The sequence below is a fragment of the Lontra canadensis genome, unplaced genomic scaffold, assembly GCF_010015895.1.
Source record: "Lontra canadensis isolate GAN:19392208 unplaced genomic scaffold, GSC_riverotter_1.0 scaffold7, whole genome shotgun sequence".
Lineage (NCBI taxonomy): Eukaryota > Metazoa > Chordata > Mammalia > Carnivora > Mustelidae > Lontra > Lontra canadensis.
In genome coordinates this window covers 13336759-13360608 of record NW_022631001.1, presented here as the reverse complement: position 1 = coordinate 13360608, position 23850 = coordinate 13336759, and the positions used below count along the sequence as shown (strand labels likewise).

General features: G+C 49.2%; 1 protein-coding gene across 2 annotated transcripts in view; it reads right to left on the bottom strand.

The window, feature by feature from the left end:
• Positions 1 to 23850, bottom strand: part of ME3 (malic enzyme 3) — a 212662-nt gene that overhangs the window by 50736 nt on the left and 138076 nt on the right. For both annotated transcript variants that reach the window (XM_032852862.1, XM_032852863.1), the window contains exons 6-7: positions 20971 to 21132; positions 11878 to 11981 (exon numbers count right to left, since the gene is read on the bottom strand). In XM_032852862.1, coding sequence (XP_032708753.1) covers positions 11878 to 11981; positions 20971 to 21132 — 266 coding nt within the window. The remainder of the gene's footprint in view (positions 1 to 11877; positions 11982 to 20970; positions 21133 to 23850) is intronic.

Sequence of the window (23850 nt, the reverse complement as noted above, 5' to 3'; positions counted from 1 at the left end):
AGACCAGCCTGGGTACAGGCCTGTTTAAAGAGTCTAGACAGTCTGGAGGGCAGTGGGCCCCACTGAGGGGCTGGAGGCAAGAAAGTGCATGTATTTTAGGGAGTTCGTTGTCACAGTACAGTGGAAGATGGGGTGGACAGCTGGGAGGACAAACTAGAGGCAAGAAGACAGGTCAACTCCTGCAAGAGACCATGGAGTCTTCCTGGAGCCAGGCAGCACGGTCAGTGTGGGACAGAAGGCGCAGGCTAAACGGTGTGAAGGAAGACTGGCAGAGTGTCAGGGAGTGGAAAGAACTTTGGGATCGATGGGTTTGGCTCCATTGCACAATAAATGTGTGACCTTAGGCAAGTTATTTAATCGAAATTTCAGTCTTCACTGATGATAGAGCGGGCTAACAATACCTCTTTTGCAGTCCTGTTAGAATTGAGTAAGATAATGTGTATAAAGCGTAGCATGGCACAGGCGCAGTGTGCAGGGAGGGGATGGTTTTTAACGGCAGGAATGCGTTAACAGGCCAGGTGCAGAAGATGAAGGAGAACGGGAAGCCCAGGGTGGGGGACAGGGATGTCCACTGCTCACTGAGGTTGGGGATAGAGAAAGACTAGCAAACTTACTTGGTGAGACAGGCTTGGCACATGTGGATTGAGTCTGAGGTGCTGGGATGTCCGAGTGGACATGTTCCCAAAGCATTAGGCGCTCCATGAGGCTCCACAGACAAGAGCATGAAGTTCAGGGCCTTGTGACCAGTCAGAGTCATGGGACTGGATGAGGGTCTCAGGCAGAGCACATGCAGTGCACAGGAAGCAGGGTCAAGGACAGAGCCCTGGGATGCATGTATGTCCAAGGAGCAGAGGGAAAGAGAGTCCAGCAAAAGAAAGCCCACGGGGAAGCCAGTGAGGTGGATGGTGGGCCAGCAGAGCAGCTGTCACAGGAGCCACGTGACGGGCTATGGTCAGGAATGTCAGATGCTGCTAGGATGTCAAGTGAAAAGGACATCTGAAAGTATCTATGGAGGCTGGTGTTTAGATGATCACCGTGACCTTTTCCAAACTACATTCAGTAGAGTGGTGTGGTGGGGGAACCATGCTGTAGGGGGTTAAAGGGTAAATGGAAGGGGAGGAAAGGTCAGTGATTATCAGTTTCAAGAAGCTTGGCTATGAAGGAGGGGTGAGAGCCATTGGGGGATAAGGGACTGAAGGATGGATTCATTTTTGAGATGGGGTGTGCCTATAAGGTAAAGGAGCTAGTGGGGAGGAGAGGTGAGAGAAGCAGGGTTGGGGGAGATCCCAGGGAAATGGGGGAGGTAGGAACCAGTTAGAGTGTGATGAAGACATGGTCCCTCCCTCTGGGACCCCGCCGTCGTGGAGGGGTGGATATGAAGCCCTTATACCACAGCTCCACCCCAATGTGCACAAGGGAGTGACTCATTCTGCAGGGGGTTGGGAAGTTGGGAAGGGAACCACAAGCATGGTGGGAAACTATTCTGTAGGCGAGGAAATTGGAAACCATGGAGTGGAGAAAATGGGAATACTGAGCCTGAAAAAGAGAAAGCCAAGTGGAATGAGGCATCATTATTATCTTCAAAGACATGAAGAACTGTTCTGTTCTGTGGACAAGGACTAAAGTAGACTTATTTTATGTGGCCTTGGGGGAAAGAGCAGAGCCAACAGGTGGGAATTGGAAGGACCCACATTTCAATGCTCTCTACGGCACAGTTCAAACACTGGATGGAAAGAGGCTACCAGTCGCTGGAAGTGATGCTGTGGTCATTGGAAGTTGGCGACTGGAAGGTGTGGTCCTTTTTACTTGGCACAGAAGTTGTAGAAGGGATTCCAGCCAGGAGGTGAGGGTGGACCTCTGAGGCCCTTCCCTTCCTAGGTCCGGCCCTGGGAGATCCCCCTGATGTGCTGGGCTCTGGCAGCCAGACTGGCTGGCTCCTGTGGCTGGCGTTCTGGCCCGATGGGGAAAACTCCCATTGAGTAACAAGACAGTTACAGGAAGCAGCAACTTCTAAGCAAAAGGACCAGAATAATGTGGCCATTCCTCAGTCGCTGCTCTGACGGCCACCCCTAGCCAGATAGAAAACACTTCAGGAACAGTTTGGATTTCCTCCTCAATTTCCCAGTTTGTCTGAGCTCCTGGGCATGCATGCAAATGGCAACAGAAATCCCAGTGCTAGGAAGAGGATGGTGGCCCGTCTGCTGATTCCTTGGCCTCTCAAAGGTCAGAGGTCAGCACTGGGTTTCTCCTCTAGGACACAGCATCGTCACTTCTCAACCCTCTGCTTGTAAAGCCTGTGCATGTTTCCTAGCCACCAACCTACTGGCTGGTTCAGGGGTATCAGCATTTACACCAGCTCTGATCTGCCCAGATGCTGTACATTTGAGTTGTCATAAAGCCACTGAGATCGCACGAACCTTCTCTGACCAGCGTGGCCCTTTGTGATCGCTCTCTTCAGGTGGTTGACTGCCACATCCATCACATCTCAACCTCCTTAGCGTCTCAACTGCTCCTCCCCCACAAACCTGGCTAAATTTTACCTTGACTTACACTGGACTGGGGGGGAGGACAATAAGGTTGGAAATCCTGGTCCCGTGTGTTGGGCTTTCAGGACAGCAGAGAGCCACTGCGTCAGGGGTGGGGGAGGGGGGAGAAAAGGAACTACTCGGCTAGGTCAGGGGACAGATTAGATCAAAGCAGCATGGGGCAGTGTCCTTGAGAGAAGGGAGTGGTCTTATTTGCCCTTGTGGGACACAAAAGCTCAAGAAGGAGCTCTGAATGACTTCCTTTTCCGGCCTCCAGTGCTGGGCAAACAAGCAAGACCAGTGCCCTCTGTCTGCCCGGCCCAGTCGGTGCTGGGAAGGAATGGAAGCACGAATGACCGAGGGCGGAGAACAGTCCCTCCGCCGAGTGCCCCGCCGCGCACATCCATAAAATGACAGCTCCCCTTGGAGCCACACGCTGTTCCTCCAGAGGCCACAGCAGCAAAGTAGCCTTGGGTCACCTCCGTTCAGGCTGCTCCCTATACCTGCGCTGCTCAGGTTAACACAGGTGGGACTTCCCAGCCAGGCAGGGAGAGCTGGGGGGGGTTGTTGTAAACTGCCTCAGGTTTCGGACTCACATGGGTTTGGGGCAAGTCCAAACTCTTGTAATTTCTAGCTGGGTGATTTTGGACAAGTTACTTAACCTTTCGAGCCAGAGTTTCTTTATCTCTAAGGGCACTGTGATAATTAAAGCCCCCAGCACAGAGTGGGTACTCCGTAAAAGTGAGTGGCCAGCTCCTTTTCTGGGAAGAAGGCCATGACTTTTAAATCTCACCCAATGTCCCAAGGCCTTTGACCACTGCATTCCCCCAGCCACCCTGATCGACGCTGCAGGCAGAGCCCTTGGCCAGGCGCATGCTAGATCTACACAAACTCAGGGGAGAGATTTCTTTTTTTCCCTAATCAATTATAAAGTCCTTGAGACAAAGTCTATTTCTGACTTCTCACTGTGTTGAATAAATATCTGTCCTCTGAATGAACGCATATATGGTTAAACACAAAGAAATAAGCAAATGCTACTTAGAACGACTTTCTGATAATTGTTTGTGTCCAGAATACAATGTCAGGAAACAGGACTTCTCCAGGACAGGTCTACTCTTTGTTTTGGCCACCACTGGGGAACAGAGAAAACACATGATAAATACAGGCTGAAAGGAAGCTTGGAAGCAATTTCAGGAATTATGCGATCCAGAGCAAGCAAATGGGTAGGTTCCCCTTGACTTCCCACTGTCTTTATCATTATCTGACCATGGGGAAATAATTTTCTTCCTGGGCCTCAGTTTCCCCACCTGTAAAGGGACAGAGTCGGGTCAAGTGAACCGGCTGTTTCTTGCTCTGGTATTCTAAGATTGTGAGATGACAGTCCTAGGGAGCCCTGGGTGGGAAAATTTGGTAAGACACAGCTCGAACAGCAGAAGCTGTTCCTAAAATTCAGTATATACATGAAAATACTGAATAGTGACGGTCTCTGCTAAGAGGGACTCAGAATGGGAACACTCCCTTGAAACCTTATAATCAAGGCTGGGAGTGAACGCTCATGCTCTTTACAAGCTCTTAAAATTAAAATAAAATCTTGAAACTTTCTTTGTAGTCTGGATGCCATAAGCTTAGGGGTTTTCCTTTGTTTACCATTTAAAAACCACCAGAAGCTTAGCGCCAGAAAACCTCAGCTTTTCCTGTTGGGGATGACTGCATGGGGGTGGGCTTGTAGTTTCTGAAAGGACTTGGAGGGGGCTCCCAGCCTGGTGAGTGATGGGGCAACAGGACCACCTGCCATTTGGTGATTAAAGAAGGAAGAACCAAGAAGGGCCAGCTAATCAACCCAGGTGCTGGAGAATTTTCCCATCACAAAAAAGAAATGATAATTATGTGATGTGACAGAGGTGTTCGCTAACCCTGCGGTGATCATCGTATTGCAATATATTTATCAATTCCGGTCACACACCGTAAATTTACACAGGGTTCTATGTCAATCATATCTCAATAAAAATAAAAAGCAAACACAAAGTTGGTGTTTTCCTCACTGCCGACAGCTGCGGAGTTTTGAAAATGGGAGTTGACAGCTGATTCCTCCAGAGCTCCCCTTATGGTGAAGATGGGCAGGGCACTAACCCTGCCCTAGCACAAGCTGGGAAGAGTATGCTAAGTCGGATAGCTTCCAAAAGACCTTCCACGCATTTATCTTCCTTGCCTATTGTATCAAGAAGCTGTCTGGAGTATGTTGGACTGTCTTTCATGTAAAAGAACAGAAACAGAAAGTATCCAAATGAGAGGGTGGGTTCTGGAGTTTGACTACCTCCGTTCACAGCTTGGTCAACCATTAACCAGAGGTGTGACCTTGGACAAGCTCCCCAACCTTTCCATGCCTCAGTTTCCTCATCTGTAAATTGTGCATTCATTCAACAAGTGTTTATTGACAATCCAAAGCACACTCAGCATTGTGATGGGTGCTTGAGATGTAACAGTGAACGGAACAGTCAAAGATCCCTCCCTGCAACTTCTATTTTAGTGGGACAGGATAAAAATTATCTACTTAATAGGATTAGCATATTAAATGACATAATGCATGCGAATTGCTTTGTTGTCTGCAGGAGCTTAGGTTAGCCCAGCACTGAATTCACCAGAGGGAGATGGGGTGGGATGTTTGCTTGCTTCTTTCTTTCTTTAATGGACTGTTTTTGTTTTGTTTTGTTTTGTTTTGTTTGTTTTTTAATACAAAGAACTATTTCTGGGAAAGAATTGATGCTTAACTCATCATAAAAAAATTCATTATTTTTTCTAGTCATAAAAGAGATGCTAGTGCACAATCAAATGATATAGAAATGAATGGCTAGGGAAGCAAAAATTCCAGGCAACTTCATCCTTTAACTACAGGCACTGTTACCAGCTTGGTGTAGATGCATCCAGATACTTTTTTCTTTATAGACCTTATTTTGATGAAATCTTTTGTTTTTCAGAGTTTTCCAGTTATCCAACCTTATCAAAAAACAACCTAGTTAACCTAATAAAATGCATGTGGCAGAATAAGAAGAAACCGTGTGTGTGTCTGTGTGTGTGTGTGTGTGTGTGTGTGTGTGTGTGTGTGTGTGTATGAACGAACAAGACACAGAGAAAGAGAGACAAAGAGAAAGTGAGAGGAAAGGACCATGCCATGGGATTGTTTGGAATTGCTATATCCCCTCTGGCATGGAATGAGGAGGCTTGGACCTGGGGCCTCCAGTCTTATCCACCTTTTCTTTCCCTTGAGAGATGCTGTGTCATCAGTAGCAGCTCAGAAAAATCTTCCCTGAGTGGCGCCTGGGTGGCTCAGTGGGTTAAGTGTCTGACTCTTGATTTCGGCTCAGGTTATGATCTCAGGGTCGTGAGGTTGAGCCCATGTCAGGCTCCCTGCTTGGTGCAGAGTCTGCTTGAGGATGCTTTCTCTCTTGCCCCCCACCATTCTCTCTCTCAAATAAATAAATAAATCTTCAAAGAAAGAAAGAAAGAAAGAGAATGAATCTTTCCAGATAAAACACCTTGGTGTCCCATTTCATTTCTGGATAATCAGGCAGAAGAATGGAGAGTCTCTGAAATGCCCCAGGCAGTACTTTTCCTTCTTTCTTTCTTTCTTTCTTTCTTTCTTTCTTTCTTTCTTTCTTTCTTTCTTTCTTTCTTTCTTTCTTTCTTTCTTTTTCTTTCTAAGATTTTATTTATTTATTTGACAGACAGAGATCACAAGTAGGCAGAGAGGCAGGCAGAGAGGCAGGTGGCGGGGGGAGCAGACTCCCCGCTGAGCAGAGAGCCTGATGTGGGGCTTGATCCCAGGACCCTGGGATCATGCTAAGCCACCCAAGTGCCCTCCTCCAGGCACTACTTTTGAGGACATGGATTTTCTGATGGTGTCCTGCCCTAATGCTCTGCTGGATTTCTACGAGTCTGTTTTCCATTTTCAGAAGGTTTTTTTTGTTGTTGTTGTTCTTTTTCAAATTTGCTTGCTCTTTGTTTTTTTTTTCTACAATGTTGTGCAGTTTCCTTATTACTTCATTCTTGTGAAAAGTATCTCTTTAATATATTAAGCAGAGCTACTCTCTACTCTTTCTGAGAATATTCCTTTTCCTAGGGTTCTTCTACTAGTTGTGTATCTGATTTTCCCACAGTGCAGACTGTTTTCATGTGGATTATAGTGAATCATGAATTTATTTTCACTGGGGAGTTGTTTTTCCCCTCGAGGAATTCCACACAGCATGGCCTGTGGGAGTGTCCTCACAGAGAAGTGTGACTCTGCCTTCTGCCAGGAAGGTTCTTCAACCGAATCGCTGGCAGGACACAATAATTTACACTCATTTCTGAACCATGTGTATCTTATAAATGCAGACCCTAAATCTACACGTGGTGAAGGTTTCGTGTTTTGGTTTCTTCCAAGAGACATTCTTTCCCCACACAAGCTCTTTGTCGTTTGCCGGACTTGCCCAGCAGAGCCTGGCTCTTCTCTGAGGGCGGAGTAGCCCCCGGAAGGTTCCTAGTTTCCTGCAGGACTCTCAGCACCAACATCCTGCCTTGTGCGACCCTGCTGCCTGGGTGTGGACCCATCTCCAAGCCTGAATCGATTGGAAGGAAACAGCCCTGAAAATGGAAGGATGGGGTTGCCTAGGTGGCTCAGTAGTTAAGCATCTGCCTTTGGCTCAGATCATGATCCCAGGGTCCTGGGATGGAGCCCCTCATCGGGCTCCCTGCTAAGCAGGAAGCCTGCTTTCCCTCTCCCACTCCCCCTGCTTCTATGCCATTTCTCACTGTGTCTCTCTCTGTCAAATAAATAAATAAAATCTTTAAAAAAAAAAAGAAAATGGAAGGACATTCAAGACTAGGGAAATAAGCGTGTAAAGTCTCTGCGTGCAGCTCTCACAAAATGACATGTGGGGGACATGACAGAGGCTGAGGGAGCAAGAGAGCCAGTGGTGGCAGGTGAAGCCATCTAAGGCTTCCTTCTGGCTCCAAGAGCAAAGCACAGGGGGGCTGGATGGGTAGCCTCTTAACAAGTCAGTATCAGTGGGTGGATCTTGGAGCAATCTAGTAATTTTTTTTTTTTATCTTTGGGAGAGTCTCCCTTTCTCATTTTTGTATTAAGAAATGTTGGGGCACCTGGGTGGCTCAGTGGGTTAAAGCCTCTGCCTTCAGCTCAGGTCATGATCTCAGGGTCCTGGGATCGAGCCCCGCATTGGGCTCTCTGCTCAGCGGGGAGCCTGCTTCCTCCTCTCTCTCTGCCTGCCTCTCTGCCTACTTGTGATCTCTGTCAAATGAATAAATAAAATCCTTAAAAAAAAAACAAAACAAAAATAGAGATAGGGAAAGTTTTTTGTTTTTTGTTTTTTTAAAGAAATGTTGTCACATGAAAAGATGTTGGGTTTGCAAGGGGACAGTGATGCCCCATAGACCATGCCTCCTGGGATTTTTGTCTTGTGTTCTCCCACCTCTTGGAATCTGGTAGGATCTGTGATCTTGTAGGATCTTTCATAGTGGAATGTGGTGGACATTTTATTGTGCCAGTCTTACTCTGGTGTGAACTTCAGGTATCAAATGTAGGGTGGTGTGTGCACGTGTGTGTGTGTGTGTGTCTGTGTGTCTCTGAGAGAGAGAGAGAGAGACAAAGAAGGACAGAGAGAGATTGAGAGAGACTGAGAGAAAGAGAGAGAGAACCAGACATATATAGATGCAGAGACTGAAAAAGAACATTTTCCTGGTGCTAAAAAGCAGATGATTTTTTTTTAAAGTCAGGTTTGTTATTATTTTTTAAACTATCATTTACCTTCTTTTTTATCACTCCTCCCAGCACCTTAGGAACCTCTATTTTAGGGTTGGGAGCCAGAGGAAAGGGGGTGGCTTCCCTCCTGAGCCCATGGAAAGGCAGGAGCTGCTGCTGACCTCACCCTCTGTCCAGGCAGCAGACGGGGCTAAGGCCACAGGTACAAATGGAAAACAGACTGTTCCCATCAGTTCTACTGTAAGTAACCCAAACAAAAAAAACACATGGTAGTGGAAAGGGCCAGGGAAAGTGTGTGACTCAGGCACCAGGTTCCAGTTCTGCAGGGCAGAAAGAGAGAGAGAGAGAGAGAGCAGGGATGCCGGAATGACTATGTTCACCCTGGGAGCCAGGGGAACCGAAGGCTTTGTCTCAGCTCTGAGCCCGCGGAGATTCCTTCTGTCTGGGTGTGCCCTCCCCAGCGGCCAGACTCCAGGATAGTAATGGAGCCACAGTGACTCTTTCTCTGGGCCAAAACCCTTAAGTTCTGCCCCGTTAGTGGACAGGGGCAAGGAGGTGGAGCTTCTCAGTAGCAGGATGTTTAGAAAAAGACAAGAAAGTTGAAGGCAGGAGTCAACATCTCCAGAAGGGCTTTCTTAAAATACATTGTGTTTGGCTTCAAGGCTGCTGACTCATACCCCATCCTCTCGCTTCCAGGCAGTCCATCCTGGGGCTACAATATTCCCCAGAGTGCCTGGGGAGACCAGCTCATTTCCCACCTACAGTATCCACAGAAACATCTGCTTTAGCTTATTAGACAGTCAAAACAAGCAGCTGTCAACCCATCATCATTTCCACTTGAGGACACATTCCTCCTGGCTGATGCGTGCCCCTCCCCAGACCTCCCCACTGCCTGCTTGCCTGTGAGACTGGCAGCTGATTCTGATGATAAATGGGAGCCCTTCTCACAAACTCATTTACCTAACCTCCTCACACGAAGAGCGAGACTTCTCTCTGGGGAATCGTGGAATGACTTCTGACTCATTGGAGCTGCAGCGCGCCCGGGGCACAGGAGGCAGAAACCGGGCTCTCCAAGCCCATCGCATCCCCCTTCTCTTCCTCCGCAGGGAACTCAGCAGGGTGGAAAGCAGACTGCCTGTGTGGCCAGCACCCACGATCCCCCTGCAGTCCCGGTTCCTTAGACTCCTGGGGCCCCAGTGTCCTCCTCCATGAAACGGTACAGTAATACCTATCCTTGCCAGCCCCACAGGGATCTTGTGTGGTCTGAATAGAATCCCGGGGTAGAAAGGCATCTTAAAGAGTCTCTGAGGCTTACCTTTCCTCCTGTAACAGCACCACCCACAACCTACACTTGAACACTTTCTGTGACAGAGAACTCATTCCCACAGAGAGTCAGGTGTGCTGTGAGATAGCTCTGATTTGTTTTCAGCTGAAAACTGCCTCCTTTGCCATTCTACCAACTGGTTCTTCTCCCTGTGGGTACACGGAAACGAGAGGAGCCCCTTTCTGGAAGAATAGCTTTCAGATATCTGGATATGGACAGAGAAGTCCTTAAGTCCTCTCCCCACTAGGCTAAGCTTTTCTCTCCCCTTGCTGTCATGGTGACTGCTCTCCAATGGCACACAAGGTCTTTACAACCCTCACAATAGCCAGTCTGGAACCGAATGTGGTGTTGAGGATGGTCTGCAAGGAGGAGCATGAACTGTGACATTCACCTCTCTTGTTCTAGATGCTATGCCTCTATTAATGCAGCTGACCCTCAGTTTGCTGCTTTGGTGGTTACTTCTCAGTAGCAGTGCCTCCCCTATGATCTCAGCTGTGAACACCTTACTTCCTGATGGCCACCTCCTCTCTGTCTAGCTCATTTTACCTTTTACCCAACCCAATCATTCCTAAGCCTCATTAGGACTTACCATCCCTTGATCATGCATGCCACGGTCCCCTCTCCTGCCCACAATGTCCTCATGTCCCTTCTTACTCAGCATACACCCCAGGACACATCATCATAATCAGCCCCTTGAATATACTCACAATTCTTTTCTCTTTTTCTCTCTTGCCTATCAAAATCCAACCCTGATAAAATCCTACTCTCTGCCTCTTCCTGTCCTGCATCCAGACACTTGAAACTGGCTAGAGAAAAATACAGAAATCGTTAAATTTATGACCAGCGATCTGCAGGGGGGCAGATCTGGGGGCCCCAGGGGGCCATCCAGCAATCATCCCCTAGTGCCCTAGTTTGGACACTGTGGGTCATACCTTTTCCAGGCTTAAACCTCCCCCACCTCCGCCCCTATCCTCCCTCTCAGTGGATGACCTTGCCCTCAATCAGTGGGCCTCCCACACATCCCCACCCCATCTCCCCACCTGCCTGCACCTGTGCCCAGCGCTCTGCTCCCTGTCCACCCACCCCAACACATCTGTGCTCCTGTCTAAGGCTAAGCCCTCCAGGTGTGCACAGATCCTCATCCTCTCACGCAGGACCTTTGGCCCCCCTACCCTACACTCCCTTCCTAATGACTTCTTTTCTATAAGATCCTTCCCATCCCATGTAACAACAGTATTATTTTCTTTCATCTTAGGAAACAACAACAATAAACCATTACAATGATAAAATGCTTGCTTCTTATCCCCAGATAAGGAGACTTACAAACTCAGTCACCTGCTCCATGACGTCACAGACCTAGATGTGGTGGGGTCAAGAGTCAAATCCAATTTTCCTGCCCCCAAAGCTGCAGATGCTGGAGCGGCGCCCTCCCCAGCTTACTGCTTCCGTTTGTTCCGAGGAGCGCAGTCAAGGGAGGCCTTTGCCAATGACGACCGGGCTAGCCCTGCCATGACCTGGGCACTCTTGGGACAGTGAGAAAGGTTGGAGGTTTTCAAGAGACTAGGGGACCTGCTGGGTCTGCAGGGGCCTGCTGAGTTGCCAAAACTCTATCCTCACTGACTTGCCCATCAGACTAAATGTGGGTTGGGGGAGGCACTGTTTCCAGAACTCCATCCCTGTGCCACTCCAGCCACAGCAGGGTGTGTGTGTGGCCGTGATGGCAGACAGACGGGGCAGGTGATGGGGCAGAAGCTGCCAATTATCACATACACCAGTGCGCAGATGACACCTCATAAATCTTGCAGGCCGACAGCCCATGTGGCCTCCCTGATGGCTAATTAACGCCATCGGGTCCTCACGTACGGGTGGAAAAAGATGGCTCATGTGGCAAGCTGCCTTCCAAAGCCAGTTTGTCAGATGGGTACACTTCTTTTCTCCACCACTCACCACATCCCTGTTCATGCCAGGAGACCAGAACAGCTCAGCCAAGGGGGTTTTCTTCCTGGGACATCCGACATGTAACCACCGCCCAGTCACGAGCCTTCAATCATTGGCCCTTTTCTTTCTCTTATCGGCTCACAAAGGTTCTCCACAGAACAAATCCACTGGCTTTGTGTCTGCCAGAGACGTGGGGTAAAGTTGCAATTTTCAGACCACCCAGAGAAACATGCATTTCTTACCTCTTGTTTGTGTGTCTGCTGAAATCAGTGTTGACTTGAGTCATTCTATCTCTGCAGAGTCCTCTTTCAAAAGGAATAAGATGACCCACTTACTTGTCCGTCACGGCTTGCATGAACTCGTCCAGCAGATCATCGTACTCCTTCCCACGCACGCGTTGGTGTTTCAGCCCGATGTACAGAGGGTCTCTGAGCAGCTCCTGGAACCGAGAGCATCCGTTTGCCCAACAGTCCTGCTTCAGCGGGAAGGACCAGAGAGCAGAAGGGAGGAGGCAGCTGGAAGTGGGCTGTCCACCGCCTTGTCAGGTGTCATCTCTGGAAGGGTCTGGAGGCTAAACCATCGGCTGAGGTGGGACTCCTAGGTGGTTCCAACTTCAGGAACCAAGGATGATTTGATACAGAAAATCCTCTCAGACTAAGTCTCCTAAATCCTGGCTGCAGGTGCTCTGGGTTTATTTTAAGGTTTTTCAACAGTGATGCTCTTAACATTTGGGCTTAGAATTCTTGGATGGGAGGGCTGAGCTGCACACTGTGGAATATTTAGCAGCATCTCTGGTCTCACTAGAAGTCAGCAGCATCCCCACTGGTGACCAAAAAAAAGAAAAAAAAAGAAAAAAAAGAAAAGTCTCTAACCATTGCCAAATGTCTATTTGGGATCAAAGTGTCCCTGGTTGAGAACCGCTCCAGGCAGCATCTAGATTGAGGTATTGGGTCTTGTCCAAAGCCACTGATCTGGACTTGAGTTAGAAAACACTTTATTTGCTCAAAGAAAGCTTACTGAATACCTTCCATGGGCCTGGCACTGCACTAGTCCCTGAGGGCACAAGGGTAGATCGTACACCAGAGATTTCAGGTCAAGAAAGAGGCCCATCTGAACACCGGCCTGTGGAGGTAACCCCTACTCTACCTCCTGCAGCTCTTTCTGTCACAGCGCTCACACACTCTTCTCTGTCTGCCCCTGGACCCCTCCCCACTTCTCTCTACCTCCTCACACATACACCCTGCACAGAATCAGTGGATGCAGTCACATACATGTACAGATCGTCTATTGCTGCTGACGACCATTCTCTCATACCATACACAAAGATAAACTCGAAATGGATGAAAGTCCTCAATGTGAGACAGGAAATCATCAAAATCCTATAGAACACAGGCAGTAACCTCTTCGACATTGGCTACAGCAAGTTCCTTCAAGATACGTTTCCAAAGGCAAAGGAAAGAAAAGTGAAAATGAACTTGTGGGACTTCATCAAGATAAAAGGTTTCTGCACAGCAAAGGAAACAGTCAACAAAAACTAAGAGGAAACCCCCAGAATGGGAGAAGATATTCGCAAATGACAATACAGACAAAGGGCTGATACCCAAGATCTATAAAGAACTTCTCAAACTCAACACACACAAAACAGATAATCATGTCAAAAAATGGGCAGAAGACACGAACAGACACTTCTCCAAAGAAGACATACAAATGGTAACAGACACATGAAAAAATATCATCACTAGCCATCAGGGAGATTCAAATCAAAACCAGATTGAGATACCACCTTACACCAGTTAGAATGGCCAAAATTAACAAGTCAGTAAACAACATGTGTTGGAGAGGATGTAGAGAAAGGGGAACCCTCTTACTATTGGTGGGAATGCAAGTTGGTGTGGCCGCTTGGGAAAACAGTGTGGAGGTCCCTTAAAAGATTAAAAATAGAGCTACCCTTTGACCTGGCAATTGCACTACTGGGTATTTACTCCAAAGATACAGATGTAATGAAAAGAAGGGACACATGCAACCCAATGTTCATAGTAGCAGTGTCCATGATGGCCAAACTGTGGAAAGAGCCAAGATGCCCTCCAATAGACAAATGGATAAAGAAGATGTGGTCCATATATACCATGGAATATTACACCTCCATCAGAAATGATGAATACCTAACTTTTGCAACAACATGCACGGGACTGGAGAAGATTATGCTGAGTGAAATAAGTCAAGCAGAGAAAGTCAATTATCATATGGTTTCACTTACTTGTGGAACATAAGGAATAGCATGGAGGACATTAGGAGAAGGAAGGGAAAAATGAAGGGGGGGTTAGAGGGGGAAATGAACCATGAGAGACTGTGGACTCTGAGAAACAGACTGAGGCTTCTGGAGGGGAGACGGTGGGGAATGGGTCAGTCCAGTGATAGGTATTAAGGAGGGCACGGAGGATTGCATGGAGCACTGGGTGTTACATGCAAACAATGAACCCTGGAACACCACATCAAAAACTAATCATGTATTGTATGGTGACTAACATAACATAAAATTAAAAAAAAAAAAAAAAGGTGGGCCCTGCCCTTCATTTCTCATTCTCTTCACCCTGGACTCTCCCTCCTTGAGACAGGTTAGGGTTCCGCCCTGGCAGGATTGTGTGTTTGTGAGCTGAAGGATGACAGGAGGCACATTGGTGCTCACCCTCACATGCCCCCTTCAAGGTGACCCTCTGAAAACCACTTAGAGGCAGCAAACTTCCAGCCAAGGGTGAACCGTAAATGTGATGCCTTGATGGAAAGCCATTAAAATTGATGGAAAGCCATTAAAATTGGTGGTTTTTAAGATAAGGCAGCTACCTGGACTCATGTGCATGAGATTATCAAAAGTGAGAAAGGCGGGATGCAAAACTACGCAGATGTAGCTTAACTCTGAAACACACACATGCAGCCCAGAGGGTGCACACAGAAACCATAAAGCCGGTATCACTCCTGACACCTGCAGGGAAGATTCACAGTTTTAGTTCTTACAGAGACTTCCAGGGGCCACAGTGAGTTGTAACCTGTAATGTTGCCCAGCGACGGATCGGGATCACTGCTACATCAGGCAGCAAAAAAGGCAATTTCTCGGTGCTGCATGTGTGGTTTGTGGGGCAAATGAAAATCTCCAGGAACATTGAAGACTTTTAGGATTTTCCAAAAACTTCTCAGTATATCCGTGTTGAAAATCAAAGGTCAACCATAATAGGTTACCACTGAGAGAGACAGGTGGCTCTGACAGCTTTAAAGCACTCCTTATATTGAAACGTTTTATGCCTGAAATATTTCCTACCTAAGCACACACACACATACACACGTGGGAAAGAAAGTTTCTATATGGAGAGAATACTAAAAACGAGCTCCTTCTGTTTGTATAGAACTTTCAAGTAATTCACTCCTGAAGCAAAAGTAATTTGATCCTTCCACCCCCTATGCTCATCCCCACCTTACAGACGAGGAGGGTGGAGTTGGCCAGAAAGTGGCTGAGCTGAAATGGAGCCTTGCTTTGACTGGATCTCAGGACAGGGCCCCTTTCCCCCAATATTCCATGCTGTGGGGGCCAGGAGACATGGTGGTTGTTCCGCACCCCCTGCCCGGTCCTCTGGAGGACCTCAGTTGTGGCAGGGAAGATGCAGGCTGTGATCCTGTAGAGGAGGCAGGGAAACAGGGACAGCCAGAAAGGAAGCTGGAGTTGCTGTCGCCCGCCAGCTGGGCCCACAGCACACGGAGGACACTCCTGGCTGTGTCGGCACAACATGAAACCAGAAGTCCCCGTCTTGCCCTCTGTCCCACTGAGTGACGCAGCCATCAGAACGGTCACCAGCAAGGTGTGGGACCTTTAACCGGCCTGGACTCTCTCCTTGCGGCCCTCCTCAATCCTTGACTTTCTCCCATGAATGCTTAGAAGTGTTTAGCAGGAAGTACTGCTGGATAAAATACAGAATGCCTGGTTAAATTTAAATTTCAGATCGGCAAGAATTTTTTTTTAGCCTCACTATGTCTCCACAGTTTTGCATGGAGCGTACATGGGACATCTGCAAAAATACAATTAGCTATTTATCTGAAATTTAAATTGAACTGGCATCCTCTAGTCTTCTTTGCTAAATCTGGTGGCCCTCGCGGGAGAGGCAGAAGGAATCTTGAAAGCGGGCAGGAGGTGTCTGTAGAATCTTGAAAGCGGGCAGTTGGGCAGCCCTGCTCAGGGTGCCCCCTCTGAGCTCCCTCAGGCCGGTCTGGCTTTAGAATCAGAAGGGGGTCTGGGCTTTGGAGATGGACAGACATTGGTCCAAATTTAGGCTCTGTCCCTTTGGTCTGTGATTTTAAGTTTTCCTTGGAGAACAATTGTCATGGAAAACAAAAATGGTTTCCTCCTCTTTACTTGCCCTATACTTGCTGAGCACTGGCTTTAAGCGGGAAGAGAGATGAAGCTGCTGGCTGGGAAAAATACTTCTCTCCTGTAGCGACAGGCCCACGGAGAGGTTCCTCAGGGAGCATGGGGGACTGGGGAGGTCCTGGGATTAGGTTCACGCTGCAGACACAGCACAAGTTCTCCCTCTGGGTGCAGGCCTGCCTACCCTTCTGTCTTAGGGGCTCCGTTAAGCCCAGGGGTCAGCTACGAAGATCCTTGGAGGGGTGCCCTCGAAGATCACGCGCACACAGAGCGAGCGCGTCTGACAGCACCGCAGGCCCAGTGCAGGCTGTTCATCAGCTGCGGTAATGATACTCTCTTGTGAGGTGGACATGGCCCTTCAACCCCAGCTCTGCTGGCAGACCCATGCTTCCCCGGGACTCCAACAGCACCCCCAGGGCCCCGGTGGCTGGGCTCTGTGGACAGTCTGTCCCCATGTCTCTCCAAAAAGACATCCACCCATTAGAATCCACTGAGGCTCAGGCGCCTGGGTGGCTCAGTGGGTTAAAGCCTCTGCCTTTGGCTCAGGTCATGATCTCACGGTCTTGGGATTGAGCCCCGCATTGGGCTCGCTGCTCAGCAGGGAGCCTGCTTCCCTCTCTCTCTCTGCCTGCCTCTCTGCCTACTTGTGATCTCCGTCTGTCAAATAAATAAATAAAATCTTAAAAAAAAAAAAAGAAGAATCCATCAAGGCTCAAGACTTCTGCCAGGAGAAGCCTGCTAAGGCTCAGAGGCCACCTTAAAGCCAAGCCGGGTGTCGCCCTGCAGGACCGATCATGCAGAGTGTCGTGAGCACTGGGCTTGGAGTCAGACCTGGGGGAAGCTATTTCTGCTCTGTGCCCCTTCTCCTGGGTGAAATGAGGGGTTTTATGAGAAGCACATCTGATCCTTGAACAACAGCTTTGAGTGGCACTTGTCCACTCATCTGTGGATTTCTCCCAATCAATAGAGTACAGTGCTGTAAATGTTTTTTCTCTTGTGATTTTCTTAATAACACTTGCTTTTCTCCAGCTTACTTCATGGTAATGGTACAGTATATACATACTGTACAACACACATCATACATACAGCACACATGATATGGGCTAACTGGCTATGTATGGCATCGGTAAGGCTTCCAGTCCACAGTAGGCTATTAGTAGTTAAGCTCTGGGGACTGGAAAGTCATACATGGATTTTCAGCTGCGTGTGGGTCAGCACTCCTCATTACTGTGTTGGTGAAGGGTCAACTGTAGCTCAGACCCCTTCAAATGTGGGCAGCCTGTGACACTATCTGGCTGCATGTGGATGAAAGAAAAGATATAAATCAATCCATGCACAGCCACCGAGGCCGCCAGCTGGCGGGCTTATCTGGTGGTGGGGGACTCCCTGACTTTGTCCCTTTAGAACTTAATCATGGGATAGCCCCTTTTCATGGGCTCGCTGCCCCACATATTTATTTTTCCAAACTTCCTTGGGGTCGGCATGTAAGAGTGACTCAGAATTTCAGGGCGGTGGAGAGCAGATGTTTTCCTTCAATAGGAAACATCAAGGGCTGTTGTCCTTGACTCTGTTCAGAGCTCCTGTAGCCTCAGGCGTTTTCACAGAGACACACACACATACAGACAGTCTAGTTATCCTGACACCATAGCTCCTCAAACAGCACCCTCCCTGTATGGACACCTGGATGAGAGGTTAAGCGTCTCTCTCCTATCGCTCTGGCTTACTCTGAGGGAGAGACACCCCAAGACTTCCAGGGAGGAGGAAATCTTGCAAATGGACTCAGTTAAAAAAAAAACAACAACACAAAACTATAGTGTGGGAGATCACATGGTAACTGCATTTGAACAAGAACGCAATGACCATCTTCCCAACATTGGCCACTTTGTAACTCTGGATTTTTGTGTCTTGAATTTTGTGAAGAGGGTCCGGTGGGAGTTTGCCTTTCTTTGGGGCAGGAGGATTGTGCTCATGGCATCGGTAACCCCTGGGCCTGTGCATGCATGGGGCCCCTGCCTGCACCTCCTTTTCTGGTCTTCAACACCAAGTCTATAACACAAAACACCTAACCCCTTGAAGCTGTGAGCCATGGTGGACAAGGGAGCTCCAGAGCCAGAGAGCGGGTTCCAACCCTGGCTCTGACACAGCACTGGGGGGCCTGAGGTGTATAGCTCACGTGTGTGGGTCTTGGTTTCCTCATCTCACACAGCTGCGGGGAGAGTGAAATGAGATTCAAATCCACAACGGCCTCGAGCTAGGCCTGGCACACTGCAGTGCTGGGAGCTGCTTTCTCTCCCCTGCCCTGGGGCGCGTGTGCCTGCTCTCAGCTGGGGACTACTGTGGTCCTTCCTGACAGGAGGGGGCAGCCCCAGGGAAAGTGCTCTCCCTTCCACACCCAGGAGGGAGAAGTGATTCAGAGGCCCAAAGCCCCAGGGGGAGAAGCAGACATGGGGAGAAGAAGGAACATGTTAGCCATTAAAAGTGGTCAGTCAGGTGCTGGCATTGAAACACTGATGACTAGAATATCCTGCCCACGCCCTGGCTCTCGCGTATTTCCCTCATGCCAGGCAGAGTGCCTGACACCTACTAAACATTCAGTGAACTTTTGCTAAATAAATAAAAAATGTTCATAAAATAACATTAATCAAAAAAAAAAAAACCGAGAACAAAAATACAGGCACATTACTCCATCTATGTTGATGCATAGATGAATATTGGAAAGGAACACGGACGGATCATGGTGGGAGAGATGCCATTTCCCTTTCCTTTCAAGATTCTGAATAATGCGTTTGGGTTACTTTAGTAGCAAAAATTCTAAAAATCATGAAATGACCTTTACTTCTGAAGCCGCAGGCACTCAGGCAGTCAGGTGTGGTGTGGGCAGAGGAGGGCAGAGACGAGGATCACGGCCCTGCCACTCCTGGCAGATCTTTTTGGGCAAATTCATTTCTTGGAGTTGTCAAGCTTAAACAGGGTATGGCCTGTGAAAAGTGTCTGGCCATGACTTACTCTGTGCTTCCTGCCTGTCTTCGTGTGGCTTTATTACAAGTTGGGGCTAGCTCTCAGGTCAGCACATCATTGCAGTGTTAGACCTTCAACGACACGGGGTCTTAGGCATCTGCTAGAGGCAACCCACGCCCTTCCAGGGGATACAGTGGCCTTAGCCTCAGACTCAGTCTTGCTTGGAGCCAGCTTTTAGGAATGAGTGAGTCAAGGTCTCTATTAAATCCAGGAGGAATACAGCAAGAGGACCTGGATGAGAGGAACAATCAAAACAAAATTCACTACCCTCATCCTCGCTGGCATGATTCAGTGCATGTTGTGACCGAGGGACCATTTCAGCAGGACCCAGGCATCCGGTCTAGGGAAGAGAACCACAGCACACAGCAGACCTTGAAGACTGCTCTTGCCACCCTGCTTTCTGTCTCCTAGGCTGGAGGGGAGGCATATGGAGAAGAGCTTTAGAGGCAGAAACCCTCAGAAAACTTCTGGTTCAGTTCCTCGTTGTACCATGAGGAGATCAAGTCTGAATAGGTGTGGGGACTCACCTGGCTGCCCGTACTGTCAGGACCAGGGTCCCACTTCCCAGGGCAGTCCTTCTCCCCCTCCCCTTGTCCTCTCTCACCCCACTCCCACCCCTTAGGATTTCCCAGCTCTTAAGTGACGTGTGCCTGGCTGTCCTCTCACTTGATGGCATCTGTGGCTAAAGCCCGCATAAGCATCATTCCACCCGAGGAGCCACAGTGCTCACTCTTGTTTAGAAATAGGGGGATGGCCACGCAGAGACACGGCAAGTGTCTTGAGAAAGATCACTGCAGAATGCGAATAAGATAACCTTTTCAACAAATGTGAGTCAAGAATCTAAAAAGTGACCACTCCCTTTGCTTCAGCATTTCTGCTTCTAGGAAATCATCCTAAGTACATGATCACACACGGAAACAAAGACTGATGTGCAAACATGGGCTCAGAGTAAAGATTGTATTTGCAAAAAGGCAAGAAGCAACCTGAGTATCCAGCTGTGGGAGCTTTCCTTCGTAAACTATGACACACCAGGGAGCTGACATTGTGCAGTAATGGCTAATGACCTGGGAGAAAATTCCATACATATAAAGTTTCAAAAAGCATATACAAAGCTATATATTCAATATAAACCCTATTTTGGTTTTATAAATGTTTGGGGGGGTGGGAAAGGCTGCAAGGAAATATATCAAAATGGAAAGCATGATTGGTACTGGTGTATAACTGATATTTTTAACACTTCTCTGATTTTCTCAATTTTTTTTCCCATTTTAAAAAAGATGAATTTGCACCAACTTTAAACTCAGAGATGCACATCATTAAGAAGGAACTCTTGGGCAGTGTTTTGTCTCCCCTGACACAGAGACCCAGAGCAGAGCCTGCAGACATGCACAAACCCCATGGCCCAGGATGGTACCTGGAGGAGCAAACTCTTGCCTGTGGTTTGAGCTCCTTAAATCCCAAACCATGTGGAATCTGTAGGAGGATCTCACCCACAGCTTGGGGCACCTTCTCTCCCTGGGCCTGCAAGACCAACCTGACTGATTGAGCTATTTCAGCCCCTGGCCCTGGTGCTTTGAGCCTTAATTCTTTAATTGAGGCAGTCTACCTCTACAATGCTGGAAAAATACCGCCTAGCAGCCTCTGTCACCTGGATCAAGGGACCCTCTTCACTAGTGAATCAGAGAGAGAGGCCACACAGGGCCACAGAGTGGGCAAGCAAACAAGGCCCAAGCTGGGGTCAAGGAGGGCACAGAGGGCCTTGAGGAGGGAGGAGAGCCAGGAGACCCAGTAGTTGGGGGAAAAGGAATGGGCTGGGCCAAGGCAGGGAGGAGAAAGGTCCCTACCTCTCAGCCAAAGGGAAGGGCATTGGCGAGGGGGACCCAGGAAAGAAATGTCCCAACGCTGTGTCGATATAACTGTCCCTCAAAAGTGCCTCCCCCACCCCACCTCCAGCCATCAGCTTCTGGCCCCAGGGCTCCGGGCCTGGGCAGTGCATTACCTCATTGTTGGTGCCCACATCCAGCAGGACGGGGAGGCACTGCTGTGGGCTGACCCCTCCGCACGCCGTGTACAGCGCCAGCTTGCCCACGGGGATGCCCATGCCGTAGCAGCCCAGATCTCCCAGGCCCAGGATGCGCTCGCCGTCGGTCACCACCACAGCCTGGAAACAATCAGGGAAATGCCTCTCGTGACAAAGTGCTCGTTTTGTCACTCCTCCCATCAGGCCTGACAACTAGGCGCCCACCTCCTTGGCTGGGGGATGGAAGGCTGGTCAGGATAAGGGCCAAGGGATTCAGTCCATGGCAGGTGGCAGTCCTTCTCCCTGTCCTCAACCCTGGAGGGCTGGTGAGAAGCCCCACTGAGCTGGGCGGACACCTTCCCCCCATTCGGAGGTTTAGGGTGGGGGCTGCAGAAACAGCTGGAGGGAAACCATATCTGGTCACTCCCCCTCCATGAAACTAAGCAAATATTCCCAGCTCGAGATCTGGGCACAGGGACATATTGAAAGGAGACCATGAGGGACGAGTGTTCATGCTGCAAACACAGGCCCAGGGTTTCGAGGCTCCTGGGGTACAGCAAGTCCAGCCTGCAAAGGGCAGGGCTCTTGTGGCAGCTGCTGGGGTCACTGCTTCCTATGAACCCCGGAGGGATCTCAGGCTGTCCTGGGGTTACCACTGTGATCTGGCAAATAATCGCTGGAGGCATACTATGTGCTAGCTTGGGCTTACTTGCTAACAGATGCCGGTGAGGCTGACGGTGGTAGAAATTACTACGATTTTGACAGATATTCATTTACTCATTCCTTCACTACATATTTATGAAGCAGCTACTTGGCAGACACGAGGCCAGATCCTCTGCTCATCTGTAATCACAAATCTGTATGGATTCAGGCCTTAAAGGACTAAGGGGCAAAAAAAGAGATGAAACATGCCTACTTTGAATTAATGACTCTGGGGGGAGACTGAGGGTACGGAGCAGCACAAGGGCAGTGGGACTGAGAGAAGGGAGAGTTACTACCTGTAGGGTAACCTTTTGTAAGGGAGAGAGGACCCATGTGCCACCCCTTGGACAGGGGGTACAGTGCGGAGGAAGGAGCTTGATACGAAAGGAAATTCAGAGGCAGGATAGCGGCGGGGAGGGTGTGGGTGTTGTGTGGGGAACAAGGAGATGCTGGTCACATGAAAGGAGAGAACAGGAAGTCAGGCAGGAGTCAAACCGTGAAGGGTCTTGAAAGTGAGACCACAGAGATGCCCCCGGGTGACAGTGAAGTTGTTCATAGGTCACCTCAACCCACTCACCATCATTGCCTTCCTCCATCTTGAAATGAGACGTTTATGGGGCCACCCCTCCCTCCACTGGAGCCTGGCTCTGACCAGGGCTTAGGAGGAGCTGAGGGATGGATGTCCCGGAGCCCCACATGTGGTGATTCCGGGCATCATGGGGCTCAGCTCAATCCAATGCAGGTGCCACACTGAGCTCTGAGAATAAAGACATGAAGACCCATTCTTGCCCTGGGAGAGTTTATGATCCAGTGCCCAAAAGGCCCATGGCATCTTAAGCACTTCTATTCTCCAGCTCTCTAAGGATAAGGGCACGCAAAGGCTGGTGCTGCCTTTTGGTAGCAATTAAGTACAGAGATTCTTACAAACACTCCTCTGCTTCTGGAAAGGGGACTTGGGGAGGAGGGACAAGAGACCCACGACCATCATGATTGTCCCCCTCAGACTGATCCACTGCCTCTATGGGGAATGTTCTCAACCTGCACGCACCTGATTCTCCCCACGGCCCTGGCAGGTAGGTGAGTCTGGGACTCTTATCGCCATCTCACAGGTGAGCAAACAGAAGCTCTAAGATACTTGATACATATGTTACGTATCAGCCAGATGCCAGGCACTGGACTGGCTGTTTCCACATTAGGTATCTTAGCAAGATTAGATGGCCTACCACAGTCACCTTGCTTGTGCACAAGGCAGATCAGGATTCTAACCTCCGTCTACCACCATGGCAACCAGGTTAAAGCACCTGTGCTCTTGGTCAAGTTCTGCACTGTCTCTGTGTGACCCTTTCCACAGCTTGCCTCTGACCCTCCCACCCCTGGGGGAGCCTGTTACTTCATGCTGCCCAGACTCGGGGCATTTCTCTACCACCTCTCCTGATCAAAGCTTCCATATTCGATTCCCATCCTCTCAGAATTTCTCTCCATTGAGGGGCAGGGCATTAACCAGAGGTGCGGTAGCTCCTACTCCAGGGATTTATCCCTACAACTCTGGGGCCTTTCCAGATGGTGACTGGGATCTGCAGGGCTGCCTCCCAGCCTGAACTGGGCAAGGGCCCTCTCCTGCACGGCCGCCACCTCACTTCTGCTGCTGCCCTCTCTCCATTGCACGGAGCTGGTGGCTGGGTTATTACAACAGCTTCACCCCCAAACTCATCTTTCCTCCTTCCAGTCTCTCCTGCCAACCAATGTCACATACATTGTGTCAGAAGCCCATTTTCATTACTCTGTTCCCAGGCTCAAAGACCTTGAGTGACTTCGAACTGTCCATAGAATAGAGTCCAAAACATTTAACGTCTTAATGATCGGAGCCCAGGATATGTCCTGACTTATCTCTGGCTACTCATCTGCACACAAGTACCTACGCCAGCCAAACTGGCCTCCTCACACCTCCCAGACATACTCTGAACTCACATATGATCTCCTCCTTCTCGGCCCAAGTCCTCTCTGCTAGAAGGTCCTTCTCTTTCTCCTGCATGCAAAGCCTGCCCATTGCAATCTATTGTGGTCTCCCCTAGCACTTACGGCTGCCATGCAGCTGGCCTGCTTGTCCCTCTTGAACGCCTGCCTGCCACCAACATCGACGGGATGCCCACCGCTGCC